This window comes from Gavia stellata, chromosome 12 (genome assembly GCF_030936135.1).
Source record: "Gavia stellata isolate bGavSte3 chromosome 12, bGavSte3.hap2, whole genome shotgun sequence".
In the NCBI taxonomy this organism is placed as follows: Eukaryota; Metazoa; Chordata; class Aves; order Gaviiformes; family Gaviidae; genus Gavia; species Gavia stellata.
Window position 1 is genome coordinate 5,517,546 of NC_082605.1, and position 23,933 is coordinate 5,541,478.

Below are 23,933 nucleotides of genomic sequence, written 5' to 3' on the forward strand. Positions count from 1 at the left end.
GAAAATAAAACAACATTGCGAGAACCGATTTTCAATGTTGTATTATAAAAAAGCAAGTTACCACAAGACCTTTAACACCCATTTGTTAAAGTAACCCAGAACCTCATCTATTGGCATGATAGACTAGAAACACAGAATCCGTTTTACGAACTTTTAATTACTAGAAAATTGCACTATGCGTTTTCTTCAGATTAAACAAATACTAGTAGACAAGCCTGCCTCCAAGATAAGGCAAACAGCAAGAAGTAAGCCACAGCTTTTTCTAACACAAAGAAAAAAAGAAAACCACCCTCTTTATGTGAGCTGGAGTTCTACCCTTTCCAGTTTGCCCAGACTTGCCCCTTCCTTCTCTGTGTGTTTTACCATATTATTGACACAGTGCAAGATTTTTTTTTTCCTGACATACTAACACTAGACAAAGCTCTCTTTCATCAAGTATTCAACTGTGCTTGAACACCAGGCTACCAAAAAAACAGCAATGCTAGACACTATGCAGTCTTCTATAGCTAGATTACAAACTGCTGCTTCTTAGAATAGGAATCACAGTTATCTGTAAACTGAATCCTTTACTGGAATATCAATACTAAGAGTCTCCACGTAAACCAGCAACAAAGTTTTGTTATTACATCAAATCCACTATATTTGATACTTTTACTAAACTTATACCCAACTGGTATTAGAGATGCTGACAAAATGAACTCAACATAACACCAGAAATGGCAGGTTTTTACCTTCCAGAAAAGCCAAGGTAGTTACATGGTATTGATGATTAGCGTTTCACTCTAGCTTTCTAGAAGGTTTTAAATTGAAGATTTAAATACAAACTTCACTTCCCAAGAAACTCAAACGTTTTTTTGCAATAGATCAAACATTAGAAGAGTACTTTTGCTTCCAGTTTGATACAGCACACACTGAAAAAAAACAAACCACACAGCTCTACACAGACTATTCAGCTCTACTCAGGCACACAGCCAGCAAGCTTTACTGAAAGTAAACATTTTGTGGCAATCTGAAATAAAGATGAATGTTCAGAGCTACACCTTTCTAACTGTTAAGCTATCTGTGATGATTACAAATAGCTAGAATAAGCTTTGAGAGCAATGTAAAAAGCCTGAGGAAAAAAACAAACCAAGTCAACAGCAGTTTAAGCAAGTCTTTATTATTCTACTCCAATAACTTGAAATAACAAGACAGACTAATTCCCCAGTTATTTTTGTCAAAATGTTGGGGCATGATGGAATCCAGCCCTCAAATGAATGCATGCTTTGAAAAAGGAAAAATAAGAGTTATTTTTGTGATTTGTGCCTCACAGCCAAACTTGAATGACCCTGAGAGAAGTCTGTGCAGACAAGTCACTGGAAAGATTTATGTGCAGCTTGTTAGATCTGTTTCCCACCCCCCTTCATGTTATTGCTCTGCAAATTGAGGAATGTTTTAGCAAGTGTTAATCTTGTCTAAAATCCATCATAAAGAGTGCTACAATATTGCTTTTTATTACAAATAGCCAAAACTTCTTTGAAAATAGAAATGTGTAAAACAATCAACTGACTGTACAGTGCATTTACAGTACATGATCCAGAGAGTAACATGCAGTGTTAAGAACTGCTTTATACATTAGCCCTTGGCCACAAAAAACTTGGCAGTACTACTACAACTTTCATGACTATAGGGTGAAAAAAAAAAAGAAAAAACAAAAATCTCAGTTACATCTAAGTTTACCATGAGACTGGGATACATACATCATTGTACAAGAAACACCAGTTTTTAACTAGAAACTGTCATCATGTTGTAATTCTTGGAAGGGCTGGATCTGCCAATTCTCCACTCCTCCTTACAGCTGGTCCTACTCTCCAGCGGTTTGGTCGTCTTCCCACCAGGCTGGGGACTTTCGTAAAGGACACAGATAGACCCATCTTCACCTATGCGATAGGACACTTCGAAAGGGTCGACCCAAAGAGTTAATTCGCTGGGTAAGAGCTGGAAGAGTCTCTCGTGGCTCAGTCCAATCATCCCCGCTGCCTTTCCTATCAAGGGGTCCATCTTATGGTTGATCCTAATGCACCGATACCCGGAGCCCTTGGAGGGCACCAGGGGGAACCAGTGGTGCTTGTAGTGCTCTGCGGGAGGGAACAAAGGGGAGCTTTACCGCGGCCGCTGAGCCTCACCGCCCTCCAGCCCCGCGGAGGCTGCTCTCCGCCGGAATCCCCGCGGGGCAGAGGCGACCGGCCGGGCCGGGGAGGCCCCCCCCGCCGCGCGGGCTCCCGCCGCCCCCGCTCACCGCGCAGCGCCTCCTGCAGGCACTCCCGGAAGCACCGCAGCTGCTCCTCGCCGATACCGCCGGCGGCCCGCAGGAGGCGGGTGACGAACGCCGCCGCCGTGGAGATCTCGGTCCTCATGGCCGCCCCAGCCGGCGCGCACCTCCCCGCCGCTGCTGCTGCCGCCGCCGCCCCGGCCCGGTGCCAGCGCCGCCGCGCCCGCTCCGGCCCGGCCCCCGCGCCCCCGGCCAATGGCGGCGGCGCGCAACAGCCGCATCGCGCAGCGGCGCCCCGTCCCGGCCCCCCACATAGGCGGGCGGGCCGAGGCCCTATTGGCGGCGGTGGTCGCGGGGCGGGGCGGCCTCGGCGACCGCGGGCGGCCATTGGGCCGCCGCACGGGCCGGACCGTGTTTGTTTTGTTGGCGGAGGGGCGGGATCTGCCCTCCGAGGGGCGGGGCGGGAGCGAACGGGGCGGGGCGAGGCACGCCCGCCGCGGGAGGAAGCGGCGAGGGGGGGCCGGGCCCGGGCAGCGCTCCGCTGCCTTCCCCGCCAAGCGGAACGACCAGTAGCAGCGTTTCAACCGGCAAGACACGACTGCAGCACCAAAGCCCTGACCACCCACGCTTCAGCGCTTGTTCCTCCTCCCCTCGGTTCGCAGGTTGCCGCCTCTTTCGTTCTTGTTTGCAGTCCGACAGAAAGAACAGGTCAAATACACGTTTCCCGTGCAGCACTTACAATTTTGGCCGCCTTACACTCCTTTGAATGCCTCCGCTTGCCCGTTTAGAGCGGCAGGTTCGCACCCCAGGCGGTCAGCAGTTCCTCGCATTTCCTTACAATCCTGACCGCTGTAAGACACCCACTCCATCACTAGCAATATTTCAGGCAGACATGACGGTCATCTTGCCTTGTGCCCTTTTCACTCTCATTTCAGACCCAGTATAAGCAAAATCTAAAAATACCTCGCCATCTCTTTTTAGACATGCAACTCCAAGGCCAATATGGTCTTACATGACAAAACAGCAAAGAAGCTTTAAGGATATCCCCTCCTCACTTAGTTAAGCACAGAAAGTTTTCAGCAAGAGTAGTGCATGAACCTATAGGTTACGTTCAGGAAGAGAGGTGGTCCAGAAAGCATCAGTTTTCTTTCAAAAAAGCCTGCTTACCTGCAAGTGATCAGGAATCTGGCACACTTGAAAATAGACGGAAGAGTTAAGCAAACCAAATTCTGCTTAGTGCATGAACTACACAGTTAAATTTGTTGCCAAATGTATTACAGTGAGAGGATACATCTCTGGTCTGTATTTAAAGTACCGAATTGCATCTTTTAAGTATAACATCAGTCTGGAAATATTTCTGTGGTTAGAAATAAAGACAAGCCTAATGCTTATTTGAGCATGAAAAGAGCCGTACATACATTGCACCACATATCAAGCTTCTCAGCTGGCCCTGCAGGTTACTTTGCAGATACCACCAAGAGGAACACAAATGGCTGGACTCTGAGCAGCATTTCTGTGGAGCATAAAAGTTTCAGCTGTGAAAACGTTTGGTTGAACAGTTTGTGTTGGCACAAACTTTGTATTATTCTGGTGACTAAAGTACGTGGCTTGTTTGAGACAAGGAACTTTGCTGAGGATTCATTAGTATCATCACTGCTGAGGCTCTGGAGTTTGAGCAATAACTACAATTCATCTCTTTACGATAAGAGTTTTCTCTTGACAACAGTTGTCCTGGCAAGCCAGTTTGCCCAAGAGCTCCAAATCAATAATTCTGTCCATAACCCAACAGACTCACATCCTCCACACAAATGCCAAGTGTCAGCTCAGCAGCTAAGCTTCACGACAGTTTCAGTGCTGTGGATGCCAACTCAACTCCGACCTTCCCATGCTCAGTGCAGTAAGAGTGACAATATTCTTCTGCTATTTTAAAGCTTTTTAAAAGTGGCTGTGTTAGGTATAGCCAAAATTCCCCGACTTTACAAAAAGCTTTCTCTCTAGTTCAAAGACTAAACAAACTTCCCACACCTTGAAGTTCTGTTTGCAAGCAATTCCTCCAACCACTTTTTTCAAGAACAGTGACTAAGGTGAGGATTTAAGGTCAGGACTGCCTGCAGTCATAACTGAACATACTTCTCAAAGAGCAGTCTTCTTTCAAAAGTTCATGCAATGCCCCAACCGTTTTTTTTTTTTTCCTCATGGTCTTACTTAAATACATCCTCTCCCTTCACTGGTTTTGTGTCTTAAACCCACTTTAGGGGGAAAGAAAAAAAAACCTATGTTGATTTCTTTACACTGTTGGCTAGGTTCTAAGACTTTATATTCTCCTCTGTTAGAAGAGAGCTAACCACTCCTTTATTCTTCTCTAAGGCCTGCCATATGCCAGAGAGCGCCAGGGGACTTCTTCAGAGGGATCTCACCTTTGAGGAAACCAAGTAGCAACCTGTTTCCCCAACTGCACATCTTAATCCTTTTCACTTCCCTTGCCTCTCAGCTTTAATCACCTGTAGCTCAGCAGCTGCAAAAGCCATACCCAGGGAGTTAAGGGGAGAAAAAAGCCTAGCCTGCAGACATTTAAAAATTAGATCCAGTTTTACTGCTATTTAGAGATTACCAGATAACATTCATCCATCAGTAGAAGTGCGAAGAAAAAACTCAGTCTGGCTAGTGTTTTAGCTGTAACTAGCAACCAGTGTAACACAGGCTTAGAATTTACAGAAGGTATTTATGGGAACTTTCCCCCAACCTCTACCCCTTTAATCTAGGGTTCAAAAAATCAAGGCTGTAATTACAGGGGTACAGCAGAACAGCTCGTCACAGAGTCAAACCTCATCCCACACAGGAAGAGTTCCCATGGGAATGCCCAGTTACTTGCAATAGCAGGACAGACAGTTTATTCATTAAGCTATTAGTGAATTACAGTTCACTCCCAACAGTTTATTTTTCCTAGATTCTGCCACCTGATCTGTTGAAACAGTCAACTAAAAGTCTCATTACATTTACAATTAAAACTTCTTCAGACCCATTCTGTTTAAATCTATTTCAAGAAAGCACATTCCTATCCAATTTGGATAAAATTATTTGTAACAGTATGACAATGCAAGAACTCACATAGTGCCTCCTTACTTGATGTTACCCGATGAAGATGATTAAGACTTCTTGCACTCCCTTTCCTCTAACAGAAAGCAACATCACCAAGACAGAAGGGCTATGAACCTCAAATGACAAAACTATAGCCATTTGCCCAAAACTCAGATGCTATCACCTAGTTTGACAGTCCCACTTCACAGCTTAGCTAGAGTATAATTCCATATGCCATTTTATAGCCTAACCAAAGAGATTTTTATTAAAAAAAGTCTTCTTTCACCTTCTCTTCAAGAAAAGACAGCAGATTTCTGTGCTTCCTATTCCTCTCACTCACAACTGTTAGCTCTAGACTATCTCCTCTCCCAACCAAGCCTCAAATCTGAATCAAGATGCTATTAGAATAAATTTTCACTGAAGTCCAGTTTGCATTTTAGTACCTCAAACTTTAGAAATCAAGCTAAAAAACTAATCTCTGCTGGTACCTGGACATAGCAGTCATCCATTACTTCAGTCTTATTTTATTCAGAACACAAAACCCAGTTCTCCAGCTTTGGAGACTTCACTAGTAAAGCTACCCAGGTACACATGGGCTGTATCACCCTACATTTGAGCAGACACAATTATTGCTTGCTAGTTAAGTTATGTGAAGGCAATAAAAAAATAAGAAGAGTAAGCCTGCATTATTTGTTATTTGACCTATTCCCACACAACAAAGTTTTACCATTGCTTTAAGACAAGCTCTGGGTTTATTCCGCATGTTCTGTCAGGTGCTTAGCCCAAACACTTATATACAGCCTGATTTTACTATAAGTCAGTCAGACAAGGTTCTGCTAAAGCCAGGACAGATATTAAGGGATCTGGTTTTAACTCGTTTGTGAGAAACTTAAGATCAGAGTAGAAAAGCTTTCTAAGCAAGCAAATGAATGGTAGTTAAAAATACCGCAAGAGTAAAAAGTTAATAACACTGCTAGCACAGATTAATGCTCACTAGATTGAGGTCTGGCACCTGGATCCACTCATCCTAAGTGGAACATTCAGTTGAAATAAGACAGTAAGAAGGTCTGGCTATAAAAATAAGAAGATGCCACAGTTGTCGGGTAGTGTTAAAAGTCACACTTTGATTTCTTGTATTCTCCTCAGTGAGTTTCACATTTAAGGCTTAAGGTAAGCAAACCACAGAAAGACAAAAAGAAATCAACAGGTATTAACTATTTGATTTTCATCTCCCTGTGAGAAAATGGTGCCACAGGCAGTAGTATTTAAAACAAACTCTGGGAAGGGTTCATCAAGAAACAAGTTATTTGCGAACTATTAAGCTAACTATTTACACAAATAGGCTGTTTTAGAGAGTACTGGGGCTTCCAGTAACACAGCACTGGAGATGACAATTAAACAATAATTTGGAAACACTGTACCAGCACAATTTAGCAGTCATCATTGAAATGTTATTTTTCATTAAAAACAGATTTAAGCACACAGAGGAAAAAGCCACAAGCTTCTACTGGGGTTTTTGGGTTTTTTTTTTTTTGCATTTGCTGGAAGATTTCCATAGCTTTGAGAGTTGAGAAGCCTTATCACACAGACAGCAAAAGCAGGTAAGTTACCACTAACGTTGAGAACTATTAGGATAAATAGCCTTGCTTAGCACTAGAAGCTAAAGTAGTTGAAGCCTTAGGCTGCAAGAGCTGACCAAGAGTAAACTTTTTGATAAAACTAATATTACAAATACAAAACTAGCCGAAACCAGCAGATGGCAAGCAGAATGAAGAAGAAAAGAACCAAGGAAACAATTCCAAGGGAATGAGGCAATTTCAAAAGAAGGCCAGCCCAGCAACCAAGAAAGCCAATAAAAAAATCAAGAGCCCACCAGCCAGAATTAAGTGATTGGGCTTGAGGATCAGGTAATGGGTGCTACATTCCAGGAAATCTGTCTATAAGGGTATAATGGGGTGTGTGATCTGCAGTAGGGATCCCTCTTCAGGGGTACCTAGCTCAAGCTGCTCTGCATGTCAGCTAAATAAAACGCATATTTACTCAGTGAACAGGCAACTCATCTTCGAGCAGGAACCTAGGGCCAAGCCCTGCTGAGGTGGCATCTGCATAATTCCTAACGTGAACTACATGATAGATGCACAATTCCTGCAACAGCTACCAAACCTTCTTTCACAAAGAATTTTTTAGATCATCAATTCAGACTTACTTTGTTGTTCTGTTCATCTGCAAGTCATTTCTCTTTAACAGGAACACCTGGAGTAGAGGAAAACAGAGTCAATATCTTGGTTTATCTTGTTAAAAAGAAAGTGCATGCAAGTATTCTATCATTCCATTTTTCCTCAACTTCAGCTAGAGGAAAAAGTAAAACTGAAGCTATATCACTTATACAGTATATTGTTATATACAAGTAGTAATAATAAAAAAGTAATAATAATGATAGCACAAGCCTATTCATTTATCTAAAAAAAAAAAAGCAGCATTAAGACCAAGTAAAGTCTAAATCAAGTTCCTTTTAGATTACTTAAATTAAGCTTTCAATACCTGTCTCTACAAACATAGATAGCTGAAACAGAGCACTAGAACCTGCAAGAGGAGGTTTTAAACAAAACAATTTTGGTTTTACTCCATCTTGTAGAAGCATCTCCCTTAAAACATAATCAAATAAAACCACTAGACTACAGAGACAAGTATTACGTTACCATTCCCACTACAGGGGAAAAAAAGAATATTTCTGAACACAAATAATAGCACCTTCAATAGTTTAAGCATCAAATCCCTCCATAATTTCCCTAGTTTGGTACACTAATTAATAAAACACAACTTCTTAGCAAAACAAAAAGAAAACCTTAAGCTAGTACCTCAGAGCTAAAGTAACACAAGCATTGTCTCCCTCTGAGACTGCCCCCTTTTTGTGCACCTATGCTGACTAGATGCAGCTGTCCTGCCTGCTTAAGTTCAGAGGTATCACCTGCTGTCACTTTAGCAGAGAAGCTGGGATGAGATAGCACAGCTGAGAACATTGACCCTGAGGGCTTTATTTTGTCCTTACTGGCTGATCACAGGCTACTGCTGGTTATGCCAGAGCAGTGCACAGATAAAGCAAATGACAATCTAGTGATAATTTATTTGCCGCACATAGAGGGAAAGAGAGAAATGAACAAAAGAAATCAGAATTCTCTGACAGAATTGGAAATATGTCATACTAATGGCACAGTGTCTTTCACTTAAAGACCACCAAGGGATTTGTAAACTGATTAATAGCACTGAAAATTGTTACTAACCCTGTTTTAAAAATGTGCTGCAAGTCTATTGTCCAGTCTACGCTTAAAAAGTGTATCAATGTAGCTGTGACCTCACACCCACCTAAGTTATACAGAGCTGGAAAGTACATTTTTCAATCCACTTTATACAGCTTTTAAAAATAGACTAAGATATGATTACAAAAGCAGGTTAATGCCAATAAATTAACAGTGCGTTTTTAGTACAGAACTTTTGCAAATATTGCACTTTCCTGACACTATTATCTCTTATTGGTCCCACTTCATTAAAAAAAAACCAAACATGAAAACAACGCATTTTCTTTGCTAAAGCAAATAAACATTTAACCAGTAAACAACATGGTTGCCAATGATTTAGCAGAGCAAGGGAAAAATTACTCTGTTTACTACCCTTGCAGCAATACTAATGAGGGCAAATATTACAGGGCAAAGTGCTTTTTTTTTAAATGGGCTGTTCTATAGACTCAAATATTAGATTAGGACTGTTCTTCTATTGGACCAATTAATGCCATTAAAAAAAAAAGGAGAAGGTCAAACTTTGAGGACCTAACACCTCTTTGAGTCTGCAACAGAAAATCAGAGTAAGTGCTTTCCGGTCTTCACAAGCATTATGAGTTGGTTGAGTAAAAATAATTTCCTTTCTTTACAGTCTTGTGCCTCATATTCCCATGGGGTACAAGCAAAACCACCGCTGCCTATTTGTAGTCTCATGTTCCTCTGCAGCTACCACAGGATGTCCTCACAAAGAATCAAGAATACAAATGACCTGCTAGGACAACAGCCGGGATCCATATTTGTCTACGTACCTCCACAGTTTCTCTGTGAGCTTGAGTCAGAGGTAAGAGCATTGTCTGCAAGTCTCCAAGAGAGGTGAAGGCAGCAGAGGTGGCCCTGTCTGATGGCTGGCAGTGCCACGACCGTGCACTGGCATACACCAGCAGGATGTGTCACTGCCACCCTCCCAGCACGTGGCCTGGTGCCATCCTGCCACGGAAAAGCTCAGGACACTGGCATGGCCATGCCATGGGACAGGCCAGCACGCAGGCTGGCTCCCAGCAGCCCACCACGCCTGCCCTGCAGGGTCGATACCCCATGACATCAGCAGGTGCTGCTCATGACATCACTGACCTGGCACGGCAGCCCTGCTGCAGCCTGCATCTGTGGTGCTACATGAGGCCCAGCTGCCTCGTGTGACCGCACCCGCGCAGGTGCCACCGCCAGCACACCGTAGCGTAGCGCCTGGTATTACGTAAGTACGCCAACCCCTCACCACGACGTGCTGTGACACCATTGCTAACGGTCTGACGTCAGCAGCCGCTCCCTCACACTGCTGACAGGACGAACCTTCCCGCCGCCCTCAGCCGCCCCTCTCGCGCCTGCCCGCGCGCCGCTCGGCCAATCAGCGAGGCGCTTGCAGCGCAGGTCGCCGCGGCCAATCACGGGGACGCTTACCGCCGGCGGCTGCGCGCCGGCGCTGGCTTTGACTCTCGGGGGCCGCGGTAGGTCCGCCTGCCTCCCTATTGGTTGAGGGAAACCCTGCCCGCCGGTGATTGGTGGGCGGCGCCGCGCGGCGCGGCGCGCGCGGGGTAGCGCGTGGGGGGGCGTGCCCGGGCCGGGGCCGGCGGCGCGTGGGCCCGGTCGGGGTCCGCACCGCGGGGCCGTCAGCGGCTCCGGTGCCCGGTGCGTCCCCCGAGCCCAGCGGGGCGGCCACCAGCGCCCCCCGCCATGGCGGCGCAGCCCCCGCTCGGGCCGCGGAAGCGGAGCGGTCCGGCGCTGTGCGGGGCGGGCTGGGCCGGGGCCGCCCCTCCGGCCGCGGCGGGCGGCGGCGGGGCCCTGGAGAACGGCTTCCCGCCCCACAAGCGCCCCAAGAGCTCGGGGGCGGCTGGGCCCGAGGAGGGGCCGGGAGACCCCTTCGGGGACAACGACGACTTCACGGCGGACGACCTGGAGGAGATCGACATCCTGGCTTCGCAGGCGCTGTCGCAGGAGGCCGCCGCCGGCGCCGCGCCCCGGGCGGGGCTCCCGAAACACGCGTGGGGCGCCTGCGGGCCGAGCAGCGCCGAGCGGCAGCCGGCGGCGGGGCCGCCCCGGGGCTGCGCCCCCGCTGCGGGCGGGAAGCTGAAAGGTCGGTGTGCCTGCGCGGCGCCCGGGGAGCGCGGTTCGGCCTTACCGGGGTTTGGCGGTGTACCGAGAGGAAGGGCGGTGGTTCTCCTCCTCCACGGTGCGGGGGGGCGGTGTGTTGGCCCGGGCAGTCCGGCCTGGGACAGAGGCGGTGCGGTTGTTGCTGTCACCTGGGTTGCCGCAGCCGCCCTGCAGTATGAAACCGTTGGGGAAAACGGTCGTTATCCCTTTAGGAATTGCTTCGGACTATCCCACCTGGCTGTCGGAACTCCAGGGTGGTATGCCCGCTGCTTAAGGAGCTGGTTAAGATTCCAAGAAATAACGCCCAGCAGTCACGTAGCGTCAACCGAGCGGTGCTGGGAACCTGGCCCCGGTAACGCGTGCGGTAACGCGTGCTGTAAGGTCGATGCTGCACGTTAAAGGTGTTAAATAAAACAAAGGGGTTTCATAAGCTTTTAACATACTTTAAGCATCGTTTATAGTATCATGCATGTTGGCTACCAGGTGTTTTTTTTCCCCCCTAACCATTAACTTTCGCTCATAAATGCCTACTGTGTCTCATAGTAACAGTTGATTTTCAGATTTACTTTGAAAAAGCATACAGGATACGGGTTTGTCCATAATTCATTACAGAGGGCTTAAATCCTGTAAGTATGTTTTAGCAATGCCAACATTTGTAATCTCTCCAGGTAAAAAAGTTTTCAGTTAACCCTTATTTGGGCAGGCTGCGTTATCTAAAATTATCTTGGCGGAAATGCCTGCATTTACTGTGGGTCATCGTAATGTTTTAAGATATTAGAAATGTTTTGGGGGAGGGTTTTCTTTTCTCTTTTAAGGATTGATGCACAAACTTTAAAAAAGTTACTGAGATGATTAGATGTGTGCAATTTACCTGTTTATAGTGACAGTATAAATACTAAGATATTCAGAGGTATGTAATGGCAAGTAACAAAATCTTGGTGTTAAGTCATCGGTGATGTACATATATCATCTGTGCTTCAGAACAGATCTTGGCTTTTCTCTGCAACAGGAAGCAGTACAGAAGATAGTCTGATGAGAGACGCGTTCCAGTTTGAAGTACTGCAAACACAGCATGAAGAAATTAAACAGAAGGTTAGCAGTATCTTCCCCTCCCCTCTAAATATCACATTTTTTGATAGGGCTAACTGAAAGATAAGTTCGGTTCCAAGTATTTAATTCTAATGAAGTTCATTAGTAATCTTTGAAACCCATGGATCTATTAAAAGCATCATACTAGAAACAGCTCTAGTAATATTAAGAGCGAGAGCAATATTTTATTCCTTGGTCATTTCAGATTAGCAAATGCTAATTTGTCAGTTTTACTTGTTTCCTATCAAATAGATTCTCCTCTGTCCTGTCAGCTAGTCAGCAAGAGCTGTTTTGTGCAACTTAAAGATTTGAGAAAGTAAAGTGACTTTTAAGTTGTGTTATGTTACTTTACCTTCTGATGATCCCTCATGTTAAGATACTATGGGGAAGAAACAGATGCGGAAAAGTAAGAAGGTACAAATGCCTGTACCAAGTCCATCCTTTTTTGGCAGACAGCTTAGGAAGAATATAAGACCCAAGCAAGTTTATGATGATTTTTTTACCAGAATAGTCTTTTAGCCTCTGGTAAAATTTCGTGTGGGTACTTCCTGATCCAGAAGTATTATACGTGTATTTAATATTCTAGAGTGCATTTTTTTAAATGCTTGTGTATTTGGTTTTGGATACCTTTTGGCGTGAAAGAGGTCCACAGCTTAACGGCACATTGTGTCGGGAAATTTCTTTGATTTTATTTTGAACTTTGCACCTAGTGATTTTCAGCGGATGGGTCTTGGCTGTTATGAGAGGCAGTAAACAAGGAATAACTTGTGCATAGCACTCACACCTCGACAGACCTTTGTTTCCTCGCAGTTGTGCTTTCTCCCAGATGGGAGGTCCTACTCTATTTACCTTTCCCTCGTCACCCTTACTTCTCTTCTCTGAATCTTTCCCAGCTCTATTATATCCTCCTACCTGTACACCATGTTCAACGTGGGGGTAAACTGTAATTTTACACAGTAGTATAGAGGTGTCTTTCTGCTTTTTTCTCCATGCTTTTCTGAGTAACCCATTTACTGTCTCTCCAAAGTCTTGTCTCCGAGTGGTGATGGCTGTTCAGAAAGTATTAGAGACTATAGATGTCGTGAAGATACTGTCTGGGGGTGGTAGCTTGTCTTAGGACGGCGGGCTTGTTGGCTACCATGCTAGATGAAATATTATAATTAAATTATCGTTGTTATCATCCAAACAATGAATACATTATTGATGTGTGTGACTAGAATACTTTTCAAAGAAAGAACATAACCACAGAGAAGGGAAAAGAGAAGAATGGTCTCTGACAGATACCAGGACGGTATATGAAGATGTGCCTTTGCTGTCATTTTATAATTCTGTTAGAGAAAACAGCAGCTGAGCCTGATTTAATCAGAAAAAGATGAGAAGCAACATTGCAGAATTTCTGAACTGGGTTACAGGAGCATTTTTCTCCCTAGGAAGTATAAATACACCTAATTTTCAACCACATAGTGATATAAATACATACTTTTGGTTATGTACATGCTTTAATGGAATTCATCTGTTTACAGCTGAAAGAAATGCAGGATGAAATTCTTACTAAAAATGGAGAAATTAAAATTTTGCGTGACTCAATGCAGCAGATGGAGTATGCTATGGAGGAACAGAAAAGATCATACATGCTGTTGGAACAGCAAAAATCTCAGACTTTAAGTGAAAAAGAAAAAGAGTTCTCCAAAAAGGTTTGTAACTATGTCAATTACCTGTACATCACATGCAGAAGCTAATTTTATGACCCAATGATGTCTCAGACCATCTGGTCAAAGGAAGAACATTTGTGTGAAATTTCCAAACCGTGTATGCTTTTATTTTTGTACCTAGAAGAAAGCATTTGTAAGAACTTGCTGAAGGTTTTCTTCTGCCAAAATAAAAGAGTAAAATTCGAGTGGTAGAGGTTTTCATTTACTTGTTGCTTTTTTTTTTAAGCAATCCCCAGAACATTAAAATTGGAATGTATTTTAAAATGGAAAAAAGCGACAGAATATGCTTAATGACTCTGATCAGATTGCTGTTCCTGTTGCAGTCATCTTTCTGAAAGCCCTGAAGAGGACAGTGGCTGCTTTTGTCCTGTTTACTCTGCTGTTAACGGCCTCACTGTAGTCATGCTTTGCATGGCCCTTGGTCTGTCTTAACAAGTCATATGCTTCTTGCCTGAAATTTTGACACTTGGTTCTAAGATAGTAGAAGATAGTAGTTTTTTCTTGGACTAGCATACATAAAAATGGAGAACTTAAGCAGAGGTTACAGTAAGGAGATGGTAATCTTGAAATCTTACGGTAATCGTAGTTGCTCTGCAGTTATAACACCTCAAAATTATTTGGTAACAGTAAAACTGTCTTTTTAATTCCTCTTTCAGTTACTATCATTACAGTCAGAGTTGCAGTTCAAAGACGCAGAAATGAATGAATTAAGAACGCGACTTCAGAACTGTGAAAGAAATAAACATGTTACTCAGACGGTTTTAATGCCAAGGTAGGAGTTTTGGAAAATCAATTTGTGTTCCTTTTTACAATATGTGTGCTTAAACTATTAAAGAGGTTTTCTTTCTCCACATAACTCTTAGCTCTGTTTTCTTGAAAAAATACAACCAAAAAAAGTCTGTTGACCTCTATGGAATTTGCTCAAAAAGAGCCTTCCTCGTCTCTGTGACAGAAAGGCAAAGCGTTTATAGTGCAGTGCCTTTAAAACATCAATGTAAATAAAACAATGTTTATTGTTTAATAAAACAATTACAAAAGAAATACTGATTCATCTAAGTGCTTGATTTTTATTTTAGCCCTAAAAAGAATTTTGCAATACAAGTGAAATCAGAAGGATGTTCTCCACAGCCTGGAAAAAGATCTTTTCCTACAAAGGAATCCTTCAATGCTGAAAGGTCCACTAGACCATCATCATCTTCAGGAAATTTGATTGCCCTGCCTACTTCGATCAAAGAAGGTAAACCCCTATAAAACTTGCAACATTTTTAGCTACATATGAATGTTCTGCCTTAGAGAAGGATTTTTGTGCCATGAAACTGTTCAGTCACAGTAAGTTCACTGTAGAGAAAAACAAGTATTTGTTTTATTTTGGTTTTGCTTAAATTTCTTTCCGTTTTATACCAATTGGCGTTAAATAGCTATGACTGAAATTTGCATCGATATCATTTTAATTCACACCTTGGTAATGCCTATATACCAGATGCCAAGATGTCAACTATGATGCAGCTATTGGTTGTAATGAAAAACTTTCATTTATTATGTGATGAACTAAAATATCCAAATTGTTAATCTGCCTTTCTCATTGAATAAAGAAGAACAGGAAATAATTTCCCTATTTCTTGAATCGGTCTGCTAGTCAGCTAACACATTTTTTGTATTCTTGTGGTATTGGCTTTAAAGCTGGCCTTTTTGGGGATTTTATTTTAAAGGGTACATATTTAGCTGTATTGAAAGAAGCAACTGAAACAGTATACTCATTTCCTCTTTTATGTGTAGGGCAGTAGTTCTCACAAAATTGTATCTTGAAATTCATTGAGTAAAGCTTAGGAAACTCATATATGCATGTATTTGAAGATTGCTATAATATGAAACAAAATGCTGTTTTTTTATAGCAGCCGACTGCTGTGTTTCCAATAGGAAATAATAAACGGAAGAAAGTTGGATATCATCAACTAATCCTTACAGGAAGAGTCATGAAAAATCTGAGAAGTTACTGTCAGTTACAATATTGAATCTGAAACTGTATGGGCAGTGTGAACTCCATCAAAAAGAAAAATAGAATAGCCTTAAAGCATTAGTATTGTTGTTTTTTCAGCCTCCTGACTGTTTATTATGGTAACAACACTCAATATGCCTATTTGTATTATTTGTCTTCTGAACCCTGCAAGGCTTTTGGCTTCAGTTTGGCTAGTAATTGTGACATACAGAGATGATTGAAAGATTATTAAATGCTCAATTTTTTTTATGTTGATTTTTAACTAACGTAGTCGTGTAAATCTCTGCTAGCAGTGGGAATTGTTTTTTTTCTAAAAGAAAAGTAGAAAGCAATAGCACTGAACAATCTGTGACAGTAAAGGTGAAATTTTATTCACTTTTCTAATTTATTTTGGGGAGCAATTCTACTTGCATCACAGCTCAACTATAATGTTGTTTGACATACCAGAGTTATACAAGACAAATGTGTTTTACTGGTCTGTTTACTTCCTATATAAACAGTTATGGCTAACTGAACGTAAAGAATAGGTACGGATACGTAAGCAATGTAGTTCTCGTATTAGAATCGTGATTACTGTTTGTTTTAGACAGTAAGATAACCCATCCTGAAGTTCTATCCGTGAAGCATGAAGCAATGGGAAAAAACGGTTCCTACAACTCTGTACATAAACGAAACACACAAGGTAACTTAATTCTGTTAATACAGAAATGGTGAGCATTTCTGAGGAGCAGCTCAGATGCCTTTACCTAAGCAGTGTCATGCTGAGGAACCTGCTACGTACAATGCCAGCGCACAGAGCAGTGGTGTTCGGCTAGTCGCTTTTTGCATTGAATATTGTGATTTTTGCAGTAAAACGTTTCAGATTGTATTATTGTCTTGTATCTTAGCAACATTCTTATGTTGTTACTCTGTTTAAGAAAAAAGTTTGCCTGGGTTTTGCTTTATGGAAGGATATGGATCAAGAGGCATCTTATTACAAGGCTGGCTCTTTCAGTATTAATATGTTATGCTTTTTATTGTAAACCGATATAAAACCAGGAAAAATGTACCTTTTTTTTTTTAAATTAAGGTAAAAAACAATAAAGCAACATTTACAACAGTCAACACCAGGAAGTCTTCAGGGTACTATTTTATTTCCAGTTCATAACAGACTTGCATCACATAATTTTAATGTCTGGACTGGAACACGGAGGGCAAGTCATCAGGATAGTTGGGATACTCGATCATTTGGCTCGAGCTATTTTGCTAATATGGGATCGTAATTAAAATATCTCTAAATATAATTTGGTTAATATTTAAATCATATCTTACATTCATTTTTCTGAAAATCATTCTCTTGTAGAGAAAGAAGATTTGTAATGAAAACATTATTTTGAGGTTGAGAGCACTATAAAAAAGGCTAATCTTTTGAAATATTAATTTTTTGTTGATGTTACAGTTGATGGTAAAGCTATTCCAAAGACAATTACGTATCCTTTCAGGTTCTATCTTGCTAAATGCACTGATGAAGCAGCCCATTGTCCCTGGGTCAGTACTAGGACTCTGCCATCTTCTTAGCAGTAACTCTGAGCCTCTACCTGGAGCTCTATTGCAGCCTAACTATTTGGATACGTAAGTTTTATTTTTTTTGTTAAATTGTATCTGACATGTTCTTAGTATAGTGGCATTCTCTATACTAAGAAATGCTTATTCATGTAGGATAGCTCCTTCCTTGTGTTAAATGCTGTTTCGCTTAGGCCATTTAATGCAAAATTGGGAACTTTATTCTGCATCTTTGATTATTAATCTTTGATTATCATAGATACTAAACAGTGGAACAACACTAAGAGATAAACTAGGTTAATTATATATTTGGGGAAGGCACAGATGTTTTACGCGTTTTGTAGAACTTGGGAGTGACTGTTAGCAGCTGCTGTTGTTAACCACTTAAGGACGTAAAACTTGCATTGCAATGAGGGAAGCACATAAACATGATCATGAGTTAAGTGGGAAGATTATGTTGAAAATGTGATTGAAAGAACAGTAGGCTTTATATCGTCAAAATCTAAACTATGTTCAATTTGTCATGTAGAATTTACGTGCAATTTTCCAAGATATATTTATGGTGACCGGTAAAGCGTTTTAAATATGAATATTGGATATAATCGTTTTTCACTTTAAAGAATTAGACTGTAGCTCCTGAAATACCTTTGCTTTTCTGATATGTTATTTTATTAGTAATTCTTGTGTTTTGTGGGTTCATAGCAAGGCTCCTGTCTCATTGCCTTTGCTATTTATGCAAGTAGAGGTGGTGTGTTTGGCCTTTGTAGCTGCAGTTTGACTGGTTAATAGCTGAACACTCTCTTGCTCTCGTATCTCCAGCCAAGAAAATAATTTTTTATTGTTGTGTAGTCCTTTAAAGGCCCCTACATGTTACAGATCAGTAATATACAGATGCTCGTTCTTCCCAGAAGCTACCAAGTAACATCAGGGGAAGGTAAGAATAAATGACAGGTTATCAAAAGCATGAAACCAGGAAGCCAGTGTTTGAAATGTAGTTTCAGACAATGGCTTATAGTGAGATGCTGAAGTTACTCAGCTGTAAGCTCTGACTCCTTTCACAAGACCTAGGAATGCTTTGAAATTGCTCTTCCATGCAGGTATCAAGGAGTAGGATTTTTTTCCCCCAATTTATGTTTTATTTTGGGATATTTTTATCTCTTCTTACTCTAGCCTCTCTATTACTTGATTCAGAATATGAATAACTCAAATTTTAACTATGTTCTCTGCCTTTTCTTCTGAAGTATTTCCCTTCTTTTAATTTCATTTGGATAGGAAGTCCATGCAAGTACCCAGCAGCAGGTCAACTCAAGAAGAAATTGCTCCTCTTGTATCCCTGCGAGAAGCTCAAAAACTTGCAATAACAGGATTGAACTTGATTGCTATGGACGAAGGATTATCTGAAGGAAGCCCAACAGAAAGCCGGAGAGAGTTCTTGCACCTCACACGCTGCAAGATCCGAGGCGCCGTGCATCTCTTGCCCTTGGTAGAACACCATATTGGTGCATACTGTCAAGCGGTACAATTGGCGGACAAGTCAGTAAATGGTTCTTGTGGAAACCATTCAGCCATTTCTTCCAGAACGAACACAAATGTGGTGTCAGTTAAGGAGGACTTCAGGTTGTCTCTTGAAGAAACTACAGTTATATCACTGGGTATTCTTTATTATTTGGCCTTTTATAGCTGGGATGTTGTTCACACATTGCTATCTACTGAAGTGGAAAAAAGTTCTGCTGCTGAAGATGAACAGGTCTCCAAGATGGACAAAAATGCGTTGTGTGATAATCAGTGTGATAATAAAGAAGATACCAGGACACAAGGAAGGCTGCCTGTAGCTCCACCGGATGCTCCCACTAACGATGGAGCTCAACATTCTTTGTTTAAAAAGCTGCTTCAGGTTTTAGCTTTTTCTGCTGCGAGAGGCTCCCAGACTGATAGTATACTGAACCAAAGCCTAAAAGTTTTGGTGAAATTAGCTGAAAATTCAACAATGGACTTGCTAATGAAGTAAGTCAGTAACAGCTTTAAAATTGTTTCAGACTCTGCTGTTTAGCAGTTTTCATTCTCTGTTGAAACTAATTTGTGCAGATGACAGTAGAAGTTTTGATACGTATGAGAACATGACATTTCTCAGATCAGCTTTGAGAAGCAGTTGAGGATCTTTCTACTGCCTTTGCTGCTAATGAATGTGATAATCACCCCCAATCAGTTACAAGATTTGCTTATGATGTTTATATGAAGCAGATGCTGTTGCCTCATTGCATAGCTGTCACTTGAAAGTGAGAAAACGTCTTAAGGCCATATGCAATTGATCAGAATATCCATAACATTCATTTTGGGTTTTTTGCAGTTGCTGGGAAATGCATAAGGAATGAAAGCACAGGGTCTCTTTCTGATAGATAAAATGCCACTCAAAAGTGAGACATTTTGCCTGCTAATGGTCTAATATACACAACCGTAGTAGGAATTGCAGACTGTCTGCAAAAAGCAACAGAATATGTTTTTCAGTGTACTTTTTTTATTTTTGACACTGAAGTTGAGATCAGGTATGTTTTGAAGGGCTAAAAAGGCACAAATTACGATGCTGTGTACAAGAAATAGTGTATTTTCAACTTCTCAGTTCATTTCCCATTTCTAACTCTGAGTTTTCTTTTGAAGTTTTCAGCACTTACTGAGTAGCCAGATACTGCCCCGTTGTCTGTGTCCAGAGACCCCTTTGCCTGCTGTCCTTTTGACAGTGAGACTGTTGTCTATTCTTGCTCAACACCACTTGCTGGTTGCTCAACTTTGTTCTCATTCAGGTAAAAGACTGCATAACACAGAGAACTGTTATCAATTGAATCGTAGTTAGCATGCCTAAAAGTAATGCAAACAGGCGTTGCTCCAAGGTGTTAAAACACCAAAAGGCCAGCTACATTACCTGAAAACTTGTTTTCTAGTGCAGTGTTTCAATTATTGTTTGAAGAATATTTTGTCTTGTGGTACCTGTCTACTTACAGCGCTTTTGATACCCATGTGGATTTTTAAAACTGCTTTCCAGATTAACGTTTATTATATTAAAGGTTGACGAGGAAAAAAAGGGCTTTTGAGGAGTTTAAGTTTAATTTATCCGCAGTCATGACACTGTTGAGGTTAGGGATTCCAGAACACTGCACGACAAATAGTCTTCATCCAGTTCCTTATGAATGAAGTAGGACAGTATTAGCACAAACGCATATATAAAGTTTAGGGATACTAGTTTCTTCAGCACTGCTTAAGATGTCTGAAGTAAAGCAAGAAGTTGAGCCAGTATCATGAGTCCCAGGATAGCACTCTACATATTTTCTGAAATGCTTTCTTCTGTGACAAAATTAATTTGTTATAAACAATTGACTAGTTGGGAAAAGAACAAAGTTCTCTCTATTTCAGACACCTGCCTCCTTCTTGCACTGTACATGTATATTACATCAAGACCAGATAAATCAGCATCTGAAATGCTTTGGCTTCAGCTGGAACAAGAGGTAACCACAGCTCTTTGTTCATATGCTTTTTCCTGCTATTTCCAGTTGGGGGAGCGGGAGGAGCAGGGCAATGCACAAATTGTCCGAAAACAAGTTCTTTCTCCAGCTGGAATAGAATACTGAAAGCGTTAGCTTGCAGTAAGGGATTACATTGATTTTTAAGAGCAGCTGCTTGAAACTGAATCAGTAACTATTCTTAAAGATATCATCAGTCGTCATAGTTAAGTCACTGAAAAAGCGAGAAAGATCCTAGGATGGCTGTTAATGTTCAACACTAAGCTTTATTTTGCTTTTAGATCGATAGAGGAGTAAAAGGAAGCAAGACCCATGATTCATTTTGATTGTATTAATTACTTCTGAACTGTATCTTATGAGTTACTACATATAAAAGGCAGTCTGTAGCGACTTAGGATTATATTAATTGTATTCAGTGGAAATGCTAGCTTGCTGTATAATAGTCATGATTATATATAGGAAGAATAGCTTTTGAATTTAATTTGTATTGTTTGTACTGACAGTGGAAACTTGTTTGAGGTTCTAGCATTTGCTCTACTTCTGCTCTCATGTGAAAGAATTTTAAACCATTTTCATTATCCCCCTACCTACATTAAGTGTAAACCTATTATTTGTATGCAGTGAATTAAGGCCCACTGCACCTTGTTAGCCTTTCTCATCGAAGCTGAAAAGGTTTTTGTGTAAGGCAAATTCTACGTCTGTAAAGTTTTACAGGGAAAAAAACTTTTAACAATTTCTTGGGGTAAAAGATGAACTGTTAAGAAAAAAGCAAGAATGTTTGAAACTAGTAATAAAGTATCGTTTCTACCTCCCTTTATTTGCAGCTTAATTGTTTGATAATTCTGCAGAACCCTAGTACTCACTATGGTGCATTTCTGCGTGTTTTTGTAATAGACAGTTAGACTCCTGACAAGGTGTATGTGGTGTTCCAGCCCAGCAGTTTTATTACCTGGTACAGACTGCCAATGTAATCTCGAGGTACGTCACTACAGTGGCTGAGTTTAATCTACTGAGAACTTAAAGGTACTCCTAACAATGCTGAAATAGCTTTTTGCCCTTTTTTTAGCTACAGTGAAACAGAAGTGTACTGTACATTAAAGGATGCCACCTTCTAGGAAGCTTGCTTTTGCTTGCTAGAAAATATTCTGAAATGTGGAAGTTTGAAGAGATTAATCAGTAAAGTTCATAATGAAATAAGTTTTCTGCTGCTGTAATTTTACTTTGTCTGAGGCACTTTTTTTCCTCTTGCAGGTGGTTAAGGCGCTAATTATAATGTTACATAGACAGTGGATGAAGATTAGAAGATCTGAGAACAGCTTGTGTGCATATAAGGAACAAATTATTCAGTTTTTACGGGATGCTGTTTTACTCTTGCACAGCCTATCTCAGAAAGATAAACTGTTTCATGAACACTGTTTAGAAGTTCTCCATCAATATGACCAAGCCATGCCGGGCATAAGAGCCATTCTCAAAAAGACTCAAAAATTGAGTGCCTGTGAAGGTAAAAGGAGTCAAATGATAATGTTAGCTTTTTTCCATGCTGTAGAAGTAGAAATTCCACTTCTGTCCCTTTCCTCATTTAACAAGTACCGTGTATCAAATACCATGGACAGTTGTTGCTCAGACCTCTGAAGGCAGTCCACAGTCTAGTGCTTCTCAATCTTCATTATAGTGAATCACTACTCTACTATTCTTCTTTAATAGTTTTATCTTGTCTTTCTCTCCATAGAAATATGCCCCTAGTATCTGATCAAACAAAATCCTATACTCTATCTCTTTAGTAGAACAATCTGCACCATACATTACCTTATTTAAAAAAAAAATTAAATCATTATTCCAATTCTCCAACTGTCATTACACCTTCTCTCTGCAATTGGCTTCCACCCTCCACCCCCCCGCATCATTAAGATCTGTCTTTCTCCCACCCCCAGTCTTCCTCCATTACCCCAAAAGCTTCTCTAGTGCATGTCCATCAGGACTTGCCCCTTGCTGTGCACACTTCTGGTGTCCCTTTCCTAGAGAGAGCTAATCTCATGAAATTGCCTCTCCTCCTTGTACCTTGATGCAATTTCTTCATTCACTCATGGCATTATTTACATGCATGCTGTAGAACTGATGTGAAGATTGTGCTCTTATGTCAGTATGTGGTTTGCTACAAGATACCAGACAAAGCTTCTGGTCTTACTCAGAGCTGGAGTGATAAATCCTTCATTGTTGGTGTACGTATTGCCTCAGTAAGGCAGGTCATGCAAGCATGCCACTACTAGTTATAGTGACTTCTTTTAGGAGATGCTAAACAGTGTGCCATGTATTTGTTCTACTCTGATTCCTTAGAGTGTACCAAGGCTTTCTAGAACTTTGCTTAACACCTTGCCTAGTTATGCTTAGGAATAGACCAAAGCAGCTTGTGATTTTGTGGATGGTGGTGCACCCATGTGCTTGCAAACCTGTAGTTAGCATTCAGGTTCTTCCTTTAAAACACAAAATACTATGCTTTTGTCCTAGTGGCTTTCTAAAATTAGTTAACAAAAATGAGGTTTTAAACTTAGTAAGTAGTCTGAACTAGTTGTAAAATAACAAAGTGCCCTTTACTGTTTTTCCACTAATAGCCAAATTTAATTCACTGTCCAAGATAATGCCTAAAAAGGCATTAAAGAGGGGGAGAAGTTTGTGTGCCAAAATGCGTATCTGTTTGCATTGAACCTTGAAAAAGGATATTTGCTGAAGCCTTCTACAGTCAGAATATTTTAAAATGCAAAACAGATACCAGCTATAATTATACTATATCAAGTACAAAAATGACTGTCTGAAACATGATTATTTTGTTGTTGTTGCAGAGCTGATTTTGGATGAATTGTATCCTCCTGAGCCAGAAGCAGAAGACCAAGGAATGGATTCCAGCTAGCTAACACCTAGCAAATATCTCTGTCCTTCCTCATCTAAATCATAATAATCATTGCCAGTGTAAATCTCAAATTTAAATCATCTATTTTATTAAGTGGTAATCTAAAGGTTGCACTCAAATGCAACACAACTAAGACACATTTCTTTGTTGTGATTACTTAAGCGCCATCTAAAGGGAGCTGAAAGCAAAGAAATTTTGATGTAAGAATTATACTGCAATGTACTGTTTTGCTGTGCAAAACCACTCAATGGCTTATGATTGGTTCTGTTTATGAATTTCATCCTTTATGAAACTGCTGTGAATGGAATGGAAATTTCACTATTGCGTTCTTCATTTTACTGTTGACTACAGCTGAATTTATGATGCTGAATGTGCTGAGATGTTTGGGATCATTGAGTTCATATGAAAGTCTTTTGAACATGCTTGTT

At 41.2% G+C, this 23,933-nt stretch overlaps 2 protein-coding genes across 2 annotated transcripts; one reads left to right on the forward strand and one right to left on the reverse strand.

Annotated features, from left to right (window-relative positions):
- Positions 1-1,139: 1,139 nt before the first annotated feature.
- On the reverse strand, positions 1,140-2,396 carry LOC132317874 (protein BTG1-like). Its single transcript, XM_059823290.1, has 2 exons — positions 2,279-2,396; positions 1,140-2,117 (listed from the first exon to the last, which is right to left on the reverse strand). Exons 1-2 carry the CDS (start codon positions 2,394-2,396, stop codon positions 1,765-1,767), a joined length of 471 nt encoding a protein of 156 aa, XP_059679273.1. The 3' UTR covers positions 1,140-1,764.
- Positions 2,397-10,332: 7,936 nt separating this feature from the next.
- On the forward strand, positions 10,333-23,933 carry ATRIP (ATR interacting protein). Its single transcript, XM_059823206.1, has 13 exons — positions 10,333-10,688; positions 11,766-11,841; positions 13,362-13,532; positions 14,207-14,322; positions 14,627-14,787; positions 16,133-16,228; positions 17,028-17,157; positions 18,361-19,092; positions 19,744-19,886; positions 20,494-20,585; positions 21,495-21,578; positions 21,852-22,101; positions 23,438-23,933. Exons 1-13 carry the CDS (start codon positions 10,333-10,335, stop codon positions 23,503-23,505), a joined length of 2,475 nt encoding a protein of 824 aa, XP_059679189.1. The 3' UTR covers positions 23,506-23,933.

Coding starts and splice junctions, on each gene's coding strand:
- LOC132317874 (XM_059823290.1), bottom strand. CDS start 2,396: ATGAGGACCGAGATCTCCACGGCGGCGGCGTTCGTCACCCGCCTCCTG. Junction 2,118..2,278: donor CCTGCAGGAGGCGCTGCGCG/GTGAGCGGGGGC, acceptor TCCCTCCCGCAG/AGCACTACAAGCACCACTGG.
- ATRIP (XM_059823206.1), top strand. CDS start 10,333: ATGGCGGCGCAGCCCCCGCTCGGGCCGCGGAAGCGGAGCGGTCCGGCG. Junction 10,689..11,765: donor GAGCGGCAGCCGGCGGCGGG/GCCGCCCCGGGG, acceptor AACAGGAAGCAG/TACAGAAGATAGTCTGATGA. Junction 11,842..13,361: donor ATGAAGAAATTAAACAGAAG/GTTAGCAGTATC, acceptor ATCTGTTTACAG/CTGAAAGAAATGCAGGATGA.